This window comes from Pelodiscus sinensis, chromosome 23 (assembly GCF_052426305.1).
Source record: "Pelodiscus sinensis isolate ZL-2025 chromosome 23, ASM5242630v1, whole genome shotgun sequence".
Taxonomy (NCBI): Eukaryota; Metazoa; Chordata; order Testudines; family Trionychidae; genus Pelodiscus; species Pelodiscus sinensis.
Genome location: NC_143074.1, coordinates 15,557,274 through 15,577,310, shown reverse-complemented (window position 1 = coordinate 15,577,310; position 20,037 = coordinate 15,557,274). Strand labels below are relative to the sequence as shown.

The 20,037-nt window shown below is 43.3% G+C and overlaps 1 protein-coding gene across 1 annotated transcript in view; it reads left to right on the top strand.

The window, feature by feature from the left end:
- The window catches only part of SETX (senataxin), a 58,245-nt gene extending 41,287 nt beyond the window's left edge, over positions 1-16,958 (top strand). Inside the window, exons 20-25 of the mRNA XM_075905822.2 lie at positions 1,032-1,219; positions 2,289-2,381; positions 4,472-4,636; positions 5,388-5,486; positions 10,294-10,381; positions 12,461-16,958. Of these exons, the coding sequence (XP_075761937.2) occupies positions 1,032-1,219; positions 2,289-2,381; positions 4,472-4,636; positions 5,388-5,486; positions 10,294-10,381; positions 12,461-13,264 (1,437 nt within the window). The 3' untranslated portion in view covers positions 13,265-16,958. The remainder of the gene's footprint in view (positions 1-1,031; positions 1,220-2,288; positions 2,382-4,471; positions 4,637-5,387; positions 5,487-10,293; positions 10,382-12,460) is intronic.
- Positions 16,959-20,037: the final 3,079 nt, after the last annotated feature.

Genomic DNA, 20,037 nt, shown 5'->3' with positions numbered 1-20,037 from the left:
TCAGTACTGTAACCCCATTAGTTCTGCTGGCCCCCTGCCAACACCTGCTAGCTACCTGAGTTTAATCCCTTAGGGTATGTCTACACTAGCTCGCTAATTCGAGCTAGGTAGGCAAATGAGGTGACTGGAGTTGCAAATGAAGCCTGGGATTTAAATATCGCAGGCTTTATTTGCATGTTCCCGTCCGGTCGCCATTTTGAAATTTCACTAGCCCAAACACACTGCTGCGTGGCTACACGTGGCAGTGAAACGTTAATTTGAACTGAGTCCTCCGAGGAGTAACAGTTAATTCGAACTAAGGACTTAGTTCGAATTAACGTTTCACTGCTGCGTGTAGCTGCGCAGCAGTGTGTTTGGGCTAGTGAAATTTCAAAATGGCGACCGGACGGGAACATGCAAATAAAGCCCGCGATATTTAAATCCCGGGCTTCATTTGCAACTCCGGTCACCTCATTTGCCTACCTAGCTCGAATTAGCGAGCTAGTGTAGACATACCTTTCGTCACCGGATGCTGGCCAGCACTCCTATCCATCACAGGTCAAATACATTTTTTAGGGTATGTCTTCGCTACAGCTGGGAGTGAGCCTCCTAGTGCAAGTGGACAAATTCACCTTTCTGGGGCTCTGTGTTCCTATCTGTATGATCCAAGAAAGGAAGAACACTACATGTAATTCATAGAGCACATGGCTTTCTTTACACCTGCATGTTGAAAGCTTTTTTTATTGGATAGATTAATAAGAAATATAACCTCATTTTTGTCAAAAGATCCACTAATTATAAAGCTTCTGGCTTGAAATGAACTCCAATTAATGCCAGTAAAATTCTGCTGAAATGAAGTTGCAGACTTACTGGCAAACTGTGAAAACTAAACTATAAATATCTGTATCGCTCTTTCAAACTCTGTCTTGTTGGTGAGTTAGAGGTGTGAAAACAAATGTACAAAGTTGTAAGTTTAAGCCTATATGGGATTGCTTGTGATGAAGACGCACCCTAACTCCACAAAAATCAATCCTGTGTCTTTTCTCTGGCAGAAAGCTCAAGAGTATGGCTATGATCAGTCTATGATGGCTCGACTGCATAAACACCTGGAGGAACAAGTGCAGGAGAATGTTATAGGGAAGCTGCCAGTAGTGCAGCTTACTGTACAATATAGGATGCATCCTGACATCTGTCTGTTCCCATCCAATTACATTTATGGCAGGACTTTAAAGACTGACAGGTGGGTCACATTCTGTTGATTTTGTTAAGAAGCATTCCTGTAAAAACCAAATATCTCAGTCAATATACAGTAATTCCTCGCTTAACATGCGCCCGCTTAACATGTTTTTGCGATAGCACGACTTTTTTTTTAGGGAACATTTTTCGAACAACACAACCGTCCCCGCAATAACACGATTTCACCGACTGGCCAGCCGGTCACCGACAGCTGCATGGGGCTTCCCCTGCCTCCTTGCAAAGCAGCGGAGGTTCACAGCTGGCCGCGCTGTTCCCCAGCAACCCCCTCTGACCAGATGCCTCGCTCCCTCTCCTCTACCCCCCGCTTGCAGCTGGGTTTCCCCAGCTGGCCGGTCGCTGGCAACTGCGTGGGGCTTCCCCTGCCTCCTTGCGTCTGGCCAGGGTGGGTGGCCAGGGAGCAGCGCAACCAACTGAGAAACTCCACTGCTTTGCAAGGAGGCAGGGGAAGCCCCTTGTAGCTGCCGGCCACCGGCCAGCTGGGGAAACCCAGCCGACGGCTGTAAGCCCCCTCCCCTATCCTCCCCTTTCCTTCCCCAGAGCCAAACACCTCCCCTCCCTGCTGTAACCCAGTCTCCTTTCTTCCCCAACCTTATGTCCTGGTCTCAACAGACACCACTGCTTGAAATGCAACCCCTACCTTTTCCATTATTTTCAGTGGGAAAATTGACCCCGCATAACACGTTTTCACTTAACATGATCATTTTCTGAAACATATCTATAGTGTTAAATGAGGAATTACTGTACTCTTTTGCCCCTAGCATTTCTTTTTGAAAGAGGGAAACATTTTTGTATGACTTGTGTGGAAACTTCCACACCTTTCTTCCAGCTGTTGTCCTGGGTGTATGAATTCATTAGATCGTGATTTCAAAGACTGGGTTAATTCTCTGTCACCAAGAGACATGCCTTGGTATACATTGATGGCATAAAGAATTATGGAATCTAGAAAAGAAACTGAAAGTCTCTTGCATTGTTTTTACCCATAGTAAATAAGTGATGTATGAATTCTCAGAACTCTTTATGGTTGCAATGGTGATAATTACAGTTATTTACAGATCAACAGAAGAGAGCAGATGTTCTTCAGATTGGCTATTCCAGCCATACCTAGTGTTTGATGTAGCAGATGGCCACGAGAAGCGGGATAATGAGTAAGTTCTTCAGCCTCCTCTCCACCAAAATCTAAGTCTGCTGGTATAATTAATGGTGGAATGATTTTTCACACATGGAACATAAGCCAAAGCTCCATTCGGAACTAAAAACCTGATGTTGACATTGAGCAGTGAGAGAACATTGTTACTCTAGGCACAAATTTAGCATTTCTTTGATGTAAATATATTATTTTGACTTTGTAAAAGGGCTTGAATGTAAATGATTGCATTTATGAGTAGATTCAGGACTATCCTTCCTGATATAGTGACCTTGTAATGAACCAGAGACCCTGTGAACAGGCTGTTTACGATCTGGAATAAGGTATTCACTTTCAGGGTTTTTTCCCTTCTAGCTCATTTCATATTCGGTTTGGGACCTGCTTTTCATTTTGGTGGGTACAGGGTAGTATTTCAAAGTGTTTAAATGTAGTGTTGATGTTAGTTATGATCACCTGCCCTTTCTTCTTCCCTCTGCTAGTCTCCAGAAATTTCCAGGGCTGTCCAAGGTCAGTCTGTGGTTACCTTTGAATGGCTCCAGTTGCTCCCATTTAGGTTTTTTTGGTGGGGATTCCCAAGGGGTTCTTCTCAGATTAATTCTCCTGGCTGCGCTCAACACAGACACTGGCATTTAGCTCTTCCACAGTGGTCTGTAATGAATTCTGAACTGTCCGAGTATGGTTCAAAGTGCTATTGTCACAGATACTCAGTTTCAGACAGGTTGTAGTAATGTTTGATTGTCAGATGGCTCTGCTTCATTGGTGGAGGAAATACTGCTAAAAGAGAAATCCCAACCACTTTCCTGCTATCTTCTCAATAAAATAGCACAAAATACTTGTGGCACTGAGTTTTTAGACTTAACTCTGCTTTGTCTTGCTCTTTGTGCTTTCTTCATTGCAGTGTTCAGACTGGTATCTCAGCAGTTCTGTGCTATCAGAGAACAATCTCAGAACTGGTAAATAAAGTCCCATGGGAAGACAATATCAGGGGAAAAAGGAGTTCAGAAGAGTTGACAATTTCTCAGGGACACAATAATGAAGAAATAACTACTAACTATCTCAATGCAAATGAAAGATACAAATAATATGGCTCCATCAGGAGCTCTTTAATGACCTGAACATCTATAAGGAATCTTGACAAAATGGAGAACTGGCCTAAATTCAACAAGATAAAATTCAATAAAGACAAGTGTAAAATGCTTCAATTAGAAAGAAAAATCAAATGTGCAATGACCTGTGAAAACTGGGTGTTCTTAATCTTGAGAAAAGGTGACTGAGGGAAGAATTTGATAAGTCTTCAGATATGTTAAGGGCTATTATAAACAGGACAGTGATCAATTGTTCACCATGTCTACTGAAGGGAGAACAAGAAGTAATTGGCTTCATCTGCAGTAAGGGGAAAGTAGGTTTGATGATAGGGAAAATTTTCTAACAATAGGGGTAATTAAACTGGAATAGGCTTCCATGAGAGGCTATGGAATTGCCATCTTTCGAGGTTTTAAAAAACAGTTTGGATAAAGTCCTGTCAGGCTGGGTTAGGTATACTTGGTCCTGCTACAGTGCAGGGAGCTGGACTTGTTGATTTCTTGAGGCCTCTTCCAGCTCTACATTGCTGTGATACATGGGTGCAGATAAAATAGGTGTTCATTTTGTGACTGTGTGGACTTTTTATTTCTTTGCAACTGGGTTTGGTGTCCCAGTAGCTTCTAGCTCACACTACTAACTCCAGTACCCTTTCTCCAGGCCCCTATGGCCTCACTGACTTGCTTCTCCCTGCTGAATTCTAAGGGTCTGCTTCCACAAGATGCACACTCTCCCATCTTCCATAACTTCCCCAGACATTAAAGCTCACTTGGGACCAGTAACAGAGCTGTTCACAGGAAATGTTCCCCCCTGGTTTTTGTTAGCCCTACTTTAGTGGTTGCTTGTAAGTGCTTTGCAGCATCTTTCATCCAGTGGTGTCAACAGGATAAAGCATGAAGAGGCACAGTAAATCATAGCACATAAGTAAAGTAGTCATTTGAAGGATAGCTAACTATATATGTATATGGTTTTCACTTTGTTTTTCTTTCTCTTTCTCTTTCTCTTGTTCAGCTCTTTTGCTAATCCCCAGGAAGTGAAGCTGGTGATGGAAATAATAAAATTAATTAAAGAAAAAAAGAATGATATTGGTTTTCGTCACATAGGAATAATCACCCCTTACAGTGCACAGAAAAAGATGATTCAACAAGAACTGGACAGAGAGTTTGGAAAGAACAGGTAAAAATACTTTACAGCAGTGGTTCCCAAACTTTTTGGCATCACGCCCCCCTTTTTTATTTTTGAACCCCCCCCCCCCATAGCAGCAAAACTTGTTGAGCAAAGAAAAAAGGAACTGAACAGGGCAGCAAAACTTGATGGGGAGGAGGCTGGGTCGCCTCGTGCCCCCCCTGGAATTTCTTTATGCCCCCCCTGGGAGGCACTCCCCCCAGTTTGGGAACCCATGCTTTACAGATTCTAACTGGGACTCAGTCCTATGGATGGAGTCTTTTGCTTTTCCTCTGTCAAGTGTTGCAGTAGGCTAGAAACTGTAATGGTTAACTTTTTTGTGCTGAGAAAAAATACTGACTATTGGCTGCAACTGGTTAAGCTATTACCAAACATAGAGCAGCATTCAAAATTTCTATCTTAATAGCTCTAGTGAGGTCCTTGGTACCATTATCTAGTTTGTACCTCTTTATGTGCACTGATTTATGCAACTGTTCAGAATAAAGCTGATTAAAGAGCACACTTCAAATGATTCCTGAACTACAGTGAACCTGAAAGTATTCTGGCATAATCTTAGCGTCTGATAAAAAGCGAATGTTTTCAGAAGGGAAGGTCATGCACTGTTTGTTAAAAACAGATTAATTTACAGCATGGATTATTTTAACATGTTAACCTTTCATACAAATGCTTACGTTATTGAGATAAGGACTTGGTTAAAAACTAAAGATAAAAATTTAAACGGCTTACAATTCCTCTCTCCTAGAGCGGGGGAAGTAGACACAGTTGACGGATTCCAGGGTCGACAGAAAGACTGCATTATAGTGACGTGTGTAAGAGCGAACAGCACACAAGGATCAATTGGGTATGTCTTGCCCTTTTAAAAAAAAAAGGGGGAAGGCGGAGGGTTGCTTGCTTCCAGTGATACCGTAGACAGACTTTATTCTCTGACTTGTCTCTTTGCAGAACAATGTCAGTAAGGGTACATCTACACAGCAGGGCAAAAGTTGAATTAAGATATGCAACTTCAGCTATGTCAATTGCGTAGCTGAAGTCGAAATAGCTTAAATTGGCTTTTGGCGCTGTCTACACAGCAGGAAGTTGAAGGAAGAATGCTCTTCCTTCAACTTCCTTTACTCCTCCTGAAATGAGGATTACAGGAGTTGGAGTAAGAAGTCCTCCATCTTGACATTATTTTGAAATAATGGCTAGCTGTGTAGACGTGCACTTTTTCAGAATAACGTGAGTTATTCCAAAATAATGCTGCTGTGTGGACGTACCCTAAGAGAATATCAGGGAGATAATATCTGTGTCTGGTTTTTCATTTATATCAGTCAGTGGATTTCCAAACACTTCACAATCTTTAATGTATTTATACTCTTTATGAGGTAGGTTAGTATTATCCTCACTATACAGAAGGAGACTGAAGTGCAGTGAAGCTAAATGATTTGTTTGTAAGGGTATGTCTACACAGCAAAGTTATTTCGAAATAACAGCCCTTATTTCAAAATAACTCTCCTAGCCTCTACACAGCCAAACCGCTATTTTGAAATAAATTCAAAATAGCAGAGCACTTATTTCGAATTTGGTAAACCTCATTCTACGAAGAATAATGCCAAATTTGAAATAAGTGCTGTGTAGACACTTATTTCAAAATAGGGGGCCTCCAGCCTTCCCAGGGTGCCCTGGTGGCCACTCCAGCCTCAACCAAGAACACTCCTCTTCCTTTCCCCCTCCCCGGAGCCCTTAAAAGGGTAGACTCTGGCCACAGTGCCTGTACCAGCTCCAAGCGTGCCGGCCCAGAGCCAGCAATCACTGCCCCTGACCCAGTGGCCCCAAAACATGAGCCAGCAAGCCTCTGGAAGCAGCCCTCCACTGTTCCCCAGGAGCCTGCCAGGGCTCGGAGAAGGCGGGCGCCTTCCTGGTCCAGTGTGGAGATCATGGACCTCATTCAGGTTTGGGGGGGATGCCCCCAACATCCATGATCTCCACCCTAGATGGAGGAACGTGGCCATCTAGGGCAGGATAGCTGCCAGCCCAGCCACCAAAGGCCACATGCGAACCCAGGAGCAGGTATGCATGACAATCAAGTTGATCCGGCGAGACCCCCAACCCTGAGCCCTGAGCTTCCCCTCCCCCTTCTTCCCCTTGCTTCCCCCTTCCCGCTCCTTCCTCCCGGGTTTCCCCTCCCCTCTCCCACCCTCTCTTCTCCCCTCTCCCGCCTCCTTTCCTCAGTTTCACCAGAGTTTCATTCTCCCCCCTCCCCGCTTCCCCCCATGTTTTGTTAAATAGAGAGTTTGTGTTAATGAAAATGCGTGTATTTTATTTTACATCATGAAGGTGGTTTAGGGAGGGTTAAGTGAAAGGACTTGAGGGAGGAATGAGGCACAAGTCCCCAGTGGGGCAGACCAGGGAGGCTCTTAGTGCTCCTTAAGGTAGAAGCTCTCCCGCAGGGCCTCCTGGATACTGACAGCCCCCGGATGGCAGCCTGCAGAAAGTGCAGCCAGGCTCGCAGCAACGCATCCAAGAGAAGCACTAGAGTGCCCAGGGGCAGCTCTGGCTCCATGTTGCAGAGTGCTGTGGTGTCCTGAGTGAGGACAACCAGAGCATACAGACACAAAATGCTTTGCTGTCCCTCATCAAGGTAGACAAGCAAGCAGGGAAACCTGAGAACTGGCTGTCCGGGAGGGGGTCCCTTTAAGCACAGATCTCAGATAGCCTCAGGCAGCAGCACCACACAGTAAGTCCTGACCTGGTGCCCTGCTGGAACTGGTTCCGGCCAGCCTTAAATGCGATTCAGCATCCACTCAGTGTGGACGCGCTATTTTGAAATAACAAAATGCTATTTCTAAATGCATTTTGGGTATAGACGTGTTATATCGAAATAGCTATTTCAAAATAACTATTTCGAAATAACACTGTAGAGTAGACATACCCTGACTGAGCAGGGAATAAAACCTGAATTTTTCAATACAAAGTGGAATAATAATATGCAGTAAGCCCAGATAAACTTGCATACATGCTTCAGTTTGCCTTTTTAATTGTCTGTTTAGTATGGACAGAGATGATACCTGGGTAATTGATGGCTGCATATCTTTCTGCATGCTACTAGCTCTGCTTAGCATTCACAGAAGTAATACTCTCATGACTTTCTATATATTGCAACTTTGTTGACTTGCTGATTTTTATCTTTTTAAAAATTATATTCATGATTATAAATGAAAGTGACCCCTTCATATTCCCCTTCCAGTGACAAAATATCAGTAAATAGGGCAGTGGTTTATAAATATAATTCAGAAATAAGCTATATTGTTCTTTGATAGGTGAAATGGGGTTTTCACATGAATGACAAGGGCAAAAAGAGGCTCTCAATTCTAGATCACTAATTGAAATAATTCCAGATTAGTAATGACAAAATGTCATTCTCGGATGACAGCTGTTTTTCCCGGTGAAATGACTCCTTTCCCGTCTTAATGGATTTGTGTTTGCATCCCAAATATTGACATTAGAATTGATTCTAGTTTACTAATTTACTGGTAGTTGTAGCAATAAAGACAAACTGTTAAAAGGTCATTGATACCGAACCAGTATGAGAGGCTGCGTAGTCCAGTTCCGTGGTTCTCAGAGTGGTCCATGAGGAGCTGATTGCTCACTTGAAGCTAATTCTTTGTTTCCATCCACTAAGTTGTATTAAAATGGATACAAATATGTAAATTGCTTCCCTGATAATTTTCCCCATAAACTACTGCTAGTGAGCCAAATGGATGTTATGTGATCATTGAGATTGTCTGCACGAGCATGAATGGGAGCAGGAGATGATCCATTCTCCATTGAAACATGGGCCTAAACAATGAGTACGTTTGAGAATCACTAATCTAGATCATGGCTGAGCTAGATGTAATTCTGACTCTCTTATTGGCTGTAAAATCACTTACCCTCTTTGCTCCATGTTGCCCCTTCATAAAGGTTTTTAGCTCACCCAGCTGTTGAGGCTTTATTTGTTCCTTGCTTTGGCAATAAGAGACACTTTTAAATTCTAAAAGCTTGTCTGTGTGAACATTTAGACCACTCTAACCCGCATTAGCTGGCTGCAGTCTAACTATCCATGGGGATGCTGCTGTCATACATTAACAGTTCATTAAACGACTTTGATCTAGCCTTCTTTGAAACCAAAGCACTCTAACAAACTGTTAACATGCATCAGCAAGGATGCACATGGACAGACCACAGCAGGCTGGTGTGGAGTAGACTCACCCCCCACCTTGCTAATGTCTAACTGTTCATGTAGGTAAGCCCCAAGTATTAATCACTGTGGTTTCTTTCAAAGCAGGGTCCAACCTTGTTGGCAAGGAACTATGGGAAATGTGCACCATTGCTGCCTATGCTGTAGATTATTTTGTAGTGAGCAGAATGCTTGGATCTCTAGGTATACCAGTCCAGAACTAAATTCATTGGAAAATTGAGCTGCAATGGAGAAAAACCCTGCCCAAGAAGTGAAAGGATATTTTAACTGGGGAGAAGTGGCCCATTTAGATTTAGTGTAACCTTAAAACTCTCAGGAATATCAAGTCATGCCTTCCAATTTTTTGCCAGAGAACTGTTTGGTGTCTATACTAGGGAATTTTATCTCAGAAATTCTGCTAATGGGAGCCCTAACATAGGCAATTCTCTGGTTAAAGTGTTTTTACTACCATATGTGTGAAATTGCTGAAAAATAGGACTCTTTAGTAATCTGGTTACACCAGGTATTGCTGTGAAACTCGTTCAGCTATATTGGGTTCAGCACTGATGAGACTTTCTTTTGCAAAATTCCTCGTGTAGTGTCCAAGGTTGGGAACTTTCTCAGTCCTTATTGGAAGAGAAGTGGGTTGAGTGCTTTAACAGAGAGAGCTTTTTCCTGCAAGGTTTCCTAGGGTTTTGAATTAAATAGATGCTAACAAAAAGGGAACTTAAACAAGAAATAAAGCTTTCTTTCCTTGCTCAGGTTTCAATACTTTCTTATGTGATGCTATAATTCCATTACCTGTAGAGTCCTCTGGGAAAACCAGCATTGACAAGATCTGATATTTCCAATGTGTAAACTTTTTTTTGTCAAGGAACAAAGATGTCTGGTTGGGAACACTATGACAAAGCAAAAATGACACAGTTTGTCTCTACTTTGCAGGTCACCTTCAAAATAAATACAACATTCAAGCACAGTGTTAAAATATTAATTAGAACATTTTCACATTATTCATACCGAATATTAATAATCTGTTTCAGTTCAAGTCAAAAGGAAGCTCAGAGTCTTGATAGCAGAAATAAGGTTGATCTCTTCCCTCTCTGAGTCTGTTTAGGGAAGGGAAGTGGCCAAAGGGCGTAGGAAGGCTTTAGAGCTTGTTTTAAGCTGGAAGGAGCAGTAGTGGCTACCAGGAAGGACAGAGGATACCATTGGGACAGAAGCAGCAGAAGTCAGGAGAGTGAGATAGAAGATGGCAAAGGGAGTCTGAGTAACAACTGAAGTCCCTTAGGGCTGGCTACTGTAGTGGGAAGAGGACATGGAGGAAAAATCTACCTTCTTTGTAGCTAGCATTTGTTTTAAGAAATGACAGTCATTGAAATAAAAAGTAAGAACTAAAGTTCAGTTAAGCGCGTTGGAGGAAATAATACAGCAACTTTGTTTAATTATTTAGGTTTTTGGCAAGTCTTCAGCGTCTGAATGTTACAATTACTCGGGCCAGGTTCAGTCTCTTCATCCTTGGAAGACTGACAACGCTAATGGTAAGTGAGCTGTTGTATTCTATTGAATCTCTGCCTGTTCTTCCTGTTAGTCCAGGCCAGGAATGAGAGCATGAAAGCCATTTCCAATCCATCCTTGTTGCGGAAGAGATGTCTGTGTTGGAAGAGGATTGCTCAGTTAAAGCAACCCAATGCTCTGAAGCTGTTCTTAGATAGCTTCAGTTGTCCTTTTATAATATGCTGCCACAGAAGGCTTTCTGAAGGGAGATCTGGACCCATTGTTTCAAACCAGGCAGATGTTACTCTCTATAAAGACTTGCAATAAAATTTCAACAGTGGGAAAAATACTGAAAATACGAGGGAGTAAATCTTCTTATGAGAGCGGACACTGGCAAGCTCCAGAGCCTGAGGGTCAGTTCCTCCTCTTTCTTCCCTCCCAAGCCTAAAAAATAAAAAAGCGAAGCTGCCTTCCTCTTTTCTAGTGACTGCTTCAGGCAGGAAGAAGACCAATAGACCCCCCCCCACACAGCTCCAAATACACCCCAGATCTGTTCCCTTTTCCTTTGATAGCAGAAGTGCATAATATCTCCTGACAGGACACTCCATGCCTGAGGAAGAGTTGATGTCTCATTCTGTAGCTGCGAATGCAAATTAAGCATAGAACAGGCCCCGGTTAGTTCTGGAGATAGGCTTATTCAGTGGTCCCCAACCTTTTGAGGTTGTCGGGCGCCAGGGGGCGTGGCCGTTTGCCCGCCGGGCGCCAGGGGGAGGGGACACTTGCGCGCCCGGGGGCGGCCCCCCCCCTTGCCGCGCGCCCGGGGGCGGGGCCCCCTCCAAGGGCCGCGCGCCCGGGGCCGGCGCTCCCCCCCTCCCGCCGAGTGCCGCGCGCCCGGGACCGGCGCTCCCCCCCGCCAAGCGCGCTCCCCCCGCAAGCGCCCGTGCGCCATGTGCCCGGGGCCAGGCCAGCCCCGAGCACCTGGCGGGCGCATTGAAATGCCCCCGCGGGCGCCATGGCACCCGCGGGCACCGTGTTGGGGACCACGGGGCTTATTGATGTCTTCTTCACCCCTTTGCTTCCAAAATTTGCTTAGATCATGGTGAGGTAAAGTAAGGAGAAATAAAGGAGGAAGCTGTTAGCTTATTTCATTGGGATCATGTGCTGCACTTTGTGGTTATTAGTTAGCATTGCAATAAGAATCAGGACTGCTGGGACAATTTATATATTTCCTGTAATGTTAAATCATTTTGGATGTGCATGTCTCATTCTGCAGGAAGTCATGATATCCTTGTCCTTGCATATAGTAACTTATTTCTGATAGGATCAGCCTAACAAACTATTACATCATACTCATTTAGAAAGCTAAGATGTCTTTTTGAGGTTTTTAAAGTAATTAAAAAAATACACATTTGTCTGCATTTATACATACACGTTTCAAGTAATGCCTAAGATAACCAACCAAAACAATTTTTTTTCTATTACTTCGATTTGTTTACCTTACGCACAAAATTCCTTCAAATGCAGTGTCAGTTTCACATTTTCCCTAGGATACTAGGTATTCTCTGCATGTGGGGGCTTTTATGCGGAAACAGCGAAGAAAAATGTATTTAAAAAACTAGAAAATGTGGCTGGACAGCTATAGAAATTGGCAGGATGGAATCTGGAGCAGGTGTAATAACTGAAACTGCTTAAATTCACTTTTTAAAAATTGCCTGTATTTGAAGTTGGTATCACACCACCAATGTGCTCTCCCCATCTAGTTTGCATGCCACTCCGTTCCAAAACATATTGTTAATGTCTGCTGCACCACTAGAGGGCAGTGACACCATATTCTTGTATTGTAGGTGGGCAACACGAGAGGACTTCTGTCCTGACACTAGCAGTTATAAGTCTTGTCATGTTGAATGAGTTTGTACAATGATGGCAAAAAGTAGCACTGGGGTGCTTTATTGCTTTTTAATAAAGCTTTTACTTAAAATCCTTTCATCCCAGAGCCAGTGTAAACACAGTTCCTATGACAGCTGTTGGGAATGAGGTTGCCTGCCTCAAAAATGGGACCACTTGCATCCTGAGACTCCTATGTGTGCATGTTTCTTTTTGCTAACTACTTTTCTTCTTTCAAGGAAAATAAAGACTGGAACAAGCTGATTCAGGATGCTCAGCGAAGAGGAGCTATTATCAAGACTTACGACAAAAACTATAAAAAAGATGCTGTTAAAATTCTCAAGCTCAAGCCTACGCTACAGCGGCCACTCTCCTATCCTCCTACTGCTGCACTGTCAGAGAAAGCGACTCGAGTGCAGGCTTGTTCGGGTAGTAATGGACAAAATGTGGTCACCAGCAGAAAAAACAGCAGTGACTCCAGAAAACTCTCTGCCAGCGCTGGCCTGTCAGCACAAAGTAGTGGAGTAGTCAGACAGCCACCAGAGTCTCCAGCTTTGGGTTCCAAAGGAGTCACCATTCCCACGCCAGTGCAGCCTGCTGTTCGAGAGAGACCCCGGGATCCAAGGCTGGCTAGGAGGGCAGAAGCGACAGGGAAGGATCAGACCACCAAAACCAGCAATCCATCAGCTTTGAACAGTCCAGGTGTGACATTACCACGGGGCTCTGATACCCCTTCAGCCCACTGGGGTCAGATCAGCACTGTGCAGCCTACTGTCTCCAGGGTGGAAGATTCCAGCAAACCCAAACAAACTGTAAGACAGGCGGACATGCCTTTCACTGCTTCTCACACAACCAGGCAGGACCATGAGTGGAGAGTTTCTGTCCCCTCAAAGGAGGCAAGAACTGTCAGTGAAGAACAGAGAGGTAAGAATCAGTGGAACAAAGACAAGGACTATCGGATCCCTGCAAACAGGAGATCATTAGAACAACCCCCAGAGAATAAAGACTTGGGTGAGGCCAAGAGGAGGAAGGTCTCCTATTAGCTGAAATCTTTCTAGGATCAGTTGCAGCTGGTAGCCTTGCCCCAACTACATAAGCACCTCCAAAACCTAACTCCCAGCCTTTAATAATATGGACAATATTAAAAATAAAGTATTTAGTTCACCTAGAACGCCTTTATATTGCTACTTTTCTACTAAAAGATCCATTTTTTCCCATCCCATCACTGACTGAGTGAATTTACACCTGAAAGACTAATCCTCAGAACTTTTGAACTGAAAAGTTGGGTAATTGCTCCATATGTAATGACAGTATGTTTGAACTATGATCCTAGGAAGTGAAGTGCTGTAAATGTTGAATTGATGTATATTTGTATAGCATTCAAAATTATTTTAAGATTTAATTCAGCAAGTGTCTTGCTGCTTGTTTCCATGCCTAAAAGCTAATTTCAGAGTGGAACAAATTTTTTTTATAAAAAAATGGAAAGAAACCTTCACCAGAAATTTTTGGTAAGTCTAGTTTCTTTACTAGCAAATGGGACATTTTGAAGAGGCTTAGAGGGTGACAACAGGTCAGATGGCTTTTGATTCTTTCTGAAATTCCAGTAGTGCCTCCTGGACAACATTGCGGGAGCGGGGGAATGCTCAACAGAGAGAATTCTGCTTATGGGGTGGGTGGGTTTGGGGTGTGTGTGTGTGTCTTTGTGTACTTTTTTCACTTCCCCATTTTTTCATAGGAACAAAATATCCTTGGTTTGTGCAGATGTGCCTTGAATCTTACTTTTGCTCTTTATTCCTCAACTGTTGTCCTTAGCCCTCTGCTTATGACGTCAGTTTATTGCAGTTTGAGCCTAGACTGGTGGCACTAACTGAAGACCCTGAGTTCTCACTGATCTAGATAGTAGTTGAGGACTGTCAGATCGTGTGAATCTAGTTAGGACTATTGGTTCCAAATGAGGAATAAGCAACGAACATTTTATGAAACCTTAATCAAAGATCCAGTCAATGCTTAATGATGTTGATACTTGGCTTGCATGGTACAAGCTCTTTGAGATCAGCAGACATGGAAAGGGCTAGCTACATAAGAGCCAAGTATGATTATTACTGTTACTGGATTCTGTTTACTCTGTAAATGTAGAATATCTAACTGGTAAATGAATACAGCTGCAATAACTAATTAAAAAAAAAAAGCCTTACTCCCATGTATATGTTTTCATGATAGAACAAAAAGAAATTGAAAATGGAGGTGATTCTAAATATAATATGTTCAAGTTAAGCGTTGGCTGTTCTTTCAGGAATATAGTGAATGCCCAAGTGAATAATGTGTTAGGCATACTATCTCTTTTTGCATAGCGACAGTACAGATCTCATATTTGTGTGTGTGTTTATTTAGCACTTTGATGAGCTGCACTGGCTAAAGCCAGAAGTAGTGTAGACAAGCAAGGTGCATTTTTTTTTCCTGTGGACCTTTGCTGACAATGCAGCTCATTTTCAACTTGCAAATACCTCTATTATTGCTGTTCTAAGTCTGACCTGAGGCGAGATTACTATGGAATACCAAATCATTTTGTGTTGTAGACAAATGACACCTCAGAGCTAGGAGGAAGCCATCAAACTTGCTTTTATATATGAACTCTTGTAAGATTGAACCCAGCTTTCTTAAGATGCAAAATTAAGACCTAGCTTCATTAAATTAATGGGAGCAGGTTTTCAGCACATCTACTGAATGACTTATGCCCACCACCACACACAAGCAATTTTGAGTTTTGCTATCATGTCGGTCTTTCCACTATTACCACAATATATGAAAATGAACGCCGCAAATCTGCCATGGGCTAGCCAGTTGTGCCAGTGTTTTTCTTTCAGACTCCCTCCTAATACTTTCTGTTCAATGATTAATGTTGCAGTCTTCCTTTCATACTGGCTAACAGCTGTGTGATGGAGGTGTCACAGCAAAATAAAAATAATAGGACAGTAGCCTACATGGTAAACTATAAATTATTCTGGTATGAATTCACCTATCCAAATGGGAAATAAATGTGCTTTACTCGTGACAGCTGAGTGATAGATATATTGGAAGACTACATCTCCTGTATCTGCATGGCACAGTTTACCACCTGCTCTTATCTATTACAGTGATGGTAAAGAGAATAAAAGGGTTCAATTCTGCTCTTATGCACATGAAAGGAAGCCAATAACCAATGTTAGTACAAAGTTTGAGGGCAGAATTTAAATCCAAAGCTTTGTTTAACATGTGTACTATATGAGTTGCTAGCAGTGTTCGCACCTTAAACTGTCGTGAAAGTTGTTCAGAGTAATATATGATGTAACATGCACTTGCAGGGAGGAGAGCTGTTGAATGAGCTACTTGTTGACATATATTAGTGATCTCTGCATAACTCTGTTGAGATTCACGCCCTATATCTAGCTGAACAGGCACACTTTGAAACACCATCTTCTCAAACTTGTGCCTCTGCTTGCCACCATAGTATCTATTTGCCTACTGTCTCCATGCAGTGTGGGTTAGAACGACAGAGTTAGCTGGCAAACTGGAGTTCCTATAGCTGGGGAAACCATGTCGTCTATATTTATGTAAATAAATTGAAGACAAAGTCAGTCTGAATCAGGGAATGCTTTTCGAACAAACTCTTCCAGTCTCTTTTTTTCCTCAAATCAGTTGCACATAGCAGAACATACGTTCTATCCTGTTAGCCACACTTGCTGGAAGGAACATTGTTCTGATGTCTTAACATTGCCTTTATGGCATTACATCACCTTAGTGCTATATATTTTATATCTTCTGTATTTATGTAGGGAGTAATGACAAGCTTTGCCATTTTCACTACACAGGGATAAGTGGCTTGTGCCTGCATGTCTGTACTCAGTAAATCCTGCATTATACAACTATACTATGCAGTAGTGTGTATAACTTCTCAATACATCCTGTTTGATAGGGAGTGGTACTGCAGTCTCTCCGTTGATACAAGGCTTTATTGCCACTGGAGAAATCTGTAGTTTAGCACTCGCACTTGCTTTGTATCTGTCTCTGTTTTGTTCATCTCTTTTCTCCTCACTCATTCCTACCACATCAGTCTGTTAATGCTATATTTTGGTTTTGAATAAAAAACATTTGGGTTGAGTTTGCCCTTTGTTAAACATTTTTATCTTTATGCATAGCCCAGGACTGGTTTCTTTTAGTAAAAATATGAGTTCATGTGGAATAGATTCATAGTTTTTAATTGGTATTTTTCTTCCAGCTGTGCACATAACACTTAGTATACCAAGCAGGCAAACTGTGATCCAAGGAACTTTCTTCACCTGAGAGTTTAGATTAAATGTATTGCAGAAATAAAACCTATGCCAAGAGAGACACTGATATGGTACAATTCTACTGTATATTCACCTCAACTGTTTCTTTTGCCCATGAGTCGTGTAATCAACCTTTTAGTAAAGACTGATGAACATACATGCAATTTACATTATGCTGTCATTTTGTTTCCTTCTGCTTTGAATGATTTGGCCAATCCCTAAATTACAAAAGTAGTCTTGTACTCATGTATTTTTGTTTCAGAACGAATAAGAGACAGAATAATCATTATAAGATCCCCACCCACTTCCATGTCCATTGCCTACAGGTATCAGTAATGAACATATGGAAAACTGACTGTGTATTTTAATGTAAAGCCGGTTAATTTGGTTTTTGGATTAAATAAATTTGGAAGGAGAAACTTTAAATATATCTAATTCTATGTCTTCTGTTTTTTCCAGCTCAGTGGCTTAATTTTCAGTGCTGTAGCAGCTCCTATTATTATTGGCACTTGATATCTCAGGATAATAGAAAGCTTGTAAGTGCTGAAATACCGTATATTCCGGCGTATAAGACAACTTTTTATGCTAAAAAAAAATCCCCCAAAAATCGGGGGGTGTCTTATACGCCGGGTATACAGGCAGTCCCCGACTTGCAGGTACGAATGGGGCTTTTCTCGCCCCGGAGGACACAGACTGCGGGACCTCGCGGTCCTGCCGCCCCTGTACTCCGGGGCGAGAAAAGCTGCTCCGCGTCTCCCTGGTCTGCAGACCAGGGAGATGCGGAGCAAAGCCGCGGAGGGGCTCGGGCAGCGGGGCCTCAGAGGCGCCTCAGAGGCTCAGAGCAAAGCCTCAGAGGCGCGGGACCCCTCCGCCTCCCCGGCTTTGCTCCCGGTGTCCCTGGTCTGCTGGAGACGGTCCCCAGAAGACCAGGGGCACCAGGAGCAAAGCCAAAGCGGCGGCGGGGTGCCGCGCTTCTGAGGCTTTGCTCTGGCAAAGCCTCAGAGGCACGGGACCCCGCCACGGCTGCGGCTTTGCTCCCGGTGTCCCTGGTTTGCTGGAGACGGTCCCCAGCAGACCAGAGGCACCGGGAGCAAAGCCGCAGCAGCGGCGGGGTCCCGCGCCTCCCTGGCTTTGCCAGAGCAAAGCCTCAGAAGCGCAGCACCCCGCCGCCGCTTTGGCTTTGCTCCTGGTGCCCCTGGTCTTCTGGGGACCGTCTCCAGCAGACCAGGGACACCGGGAGCAAAGCTGGAGAGGTGGAGGGGCGCTGGGGCGCTGCCGGTTGGCCTCTTAAGGGGGGGTAGTCTTATACACCCAGTCGCCTTATACGCCAGAAAATACGGTAGACTTTGTTTAGAATAAATGGCCTTCTAGTGAAGGTGGAACAGAATTGCACTTAAAAGGAGAATCAGACACTGCCTGTTACAGTGATGTCCAAACATTGCCTAATATGGGTATTTTCCTTTTGCAGCTTTCACTGCAGCTATACAGGGCCCAGCACCATAACCTCTGTTTGGCACTCACAGTACCTCTCTTCTTGATATCTATACAGAGGTCAGATTTACTAGCCGGATACAGGCAATCCCGTAATAAAAGCAATAACCCATTTCAGGAAATGTAGTTACACCAGGTACCTTGTTGTCATTTGTGCAAAGTGCTTGGCATTTGACTGTTACAAGTGCACCCAAAGCCTGCTTAACTAAATTTATTGGGAGGAGGGGTGTCCATATGAGGTTTAAAAAAGTCTCCCACTGTCAGAAACACAGGCCCAGTTCCATTGATGGTAGCAATGTGAGGTGCTCAATAGTAAACAAGGCTCTCATGGACATCAATATTTTTAACATTTTCTGTCTAACTCTGCTTGGACAAAATCTATTTCCACGTACCATTAAAAACACCAGCAGCTCCCCTCCACCCCCTTGTCTGCATTAGAGTTCTCAATACTAGTAAAACTAGGAAAACAGTGGAAGGAGTTTTAGAAGAAAGCTGTGATGTAGATAAGTTGCATGTGGCTTGCTGGTTTGAAGGCAAATGAGTCCAGTGGACAAACCAAAGGAAATATGGGTTTGTGTTGTGCTACTGACTCAGAGGGCAAGTCATTTATCCTCTGTGCCTGTTGTCCAATGTCTAAAATGGAAGCAATTCTTCCCCTTCTTTATAAAGGGTTTTGATTTTTACTGATGTCATGTAAGTGCCAAGTATTGTGTATTACCAGCTCAAAAAATATGGTGAGGCTAGTATTGGTATGTATTTGTAAATTAAGGGTAAGTCAAGATTTATAAGTATGCTGTAGTTATTTTTAAAAAAATGTTTAAAACTCCATTTCATAGTCCATTTAAAAACAAACAAACAAACTTGCATTTGAATATGCAAGGTGATATCTATATGTTAAAATTGGGGCACAGCATTGTTCTAGTTAGTAGTTGACAGCTGAAGGCTAATCGATCATTTGTGGACTACATTTACTGTAGCACTACCACAACAACCAGAACCATGCTTATAAAATTGCAAGACACTCTTCTCTCTGCTGTATGAATAAATAATTCAGAGATGAAACAAATCCAACTGTTTTGTAATTGAGATTTATAGTGCCAAACAATAGAATACAACTTCTATCTGCAAAGGCTCCATTCTTAAGTCATATATTAGGCCTCCCTTCGTGTCCTTTCTGAATCCCTAGAAAAATCTATTGCTCTCTTTTCAGTGCAAATAAATCTAAACTAAGTAGTGTGGTGTACGTTAACTCTGAAAGATGAAGCCTGTTAGCCATGTGTTCCTATCTGCAGAGGTACAGTCTCCCTCCCCATTAGTGTCTCTGAAGATCATGGAGCATGAGAGGTAGGGATGTAAACACCCATTTAGAAAGTTAACCAGTTAAACGATACAACTTTAATCATTTAACTCAGGCATGTCAATCTGGTGTTTGGAGGGCTGCATGTGGCCTGATCGAAATTTTTTGCGGCCCGCCAGAACATTTTTATAAAGGAATGAAGTGCTGGCCGCTTGGAGCATGTGGCCAAGTGCCTGCTCTCAGCTGGCTGGGCTGCTCTGCACTGCAGCAACTGCTCACGGCTGGCCAGGCCACTCTGTGCACGCGCTCACGGCTGGCTGGGCGCTCCAGCGGGCGCTCACAGCTCGCCACTGTGCTCACGCCACCCCAGCACCTCAGGTGGCAATGTCGACTCCAGGACCCAGGCATTAGGTTGGGGGCGGGGGGAGAAGGTTGCTGGGAGAGCCTGGCTCTGAGGGAGCAGGGAGGCTTTAGGTTGCGGGGGCTGGTTCTGGAGAAGGGAGGCTTTTGGTTGGAGGGGCTGGCTCAAGGGGGAGTGCATTAGGTTGGGAGGGCCTGGTGCTGAGGAGTGGAGGGGGGGGACTGCATTAGAATGGGGTATGAAAATGTCTGGCTCTGGGGGAGAGGAAGAGGTTATTTTGTTAATATTTTGTTTATTTATTCCCAAATAATATCACAACATGTATATTAATTTATCAATAAATGTCAGTTTTTTGCAATT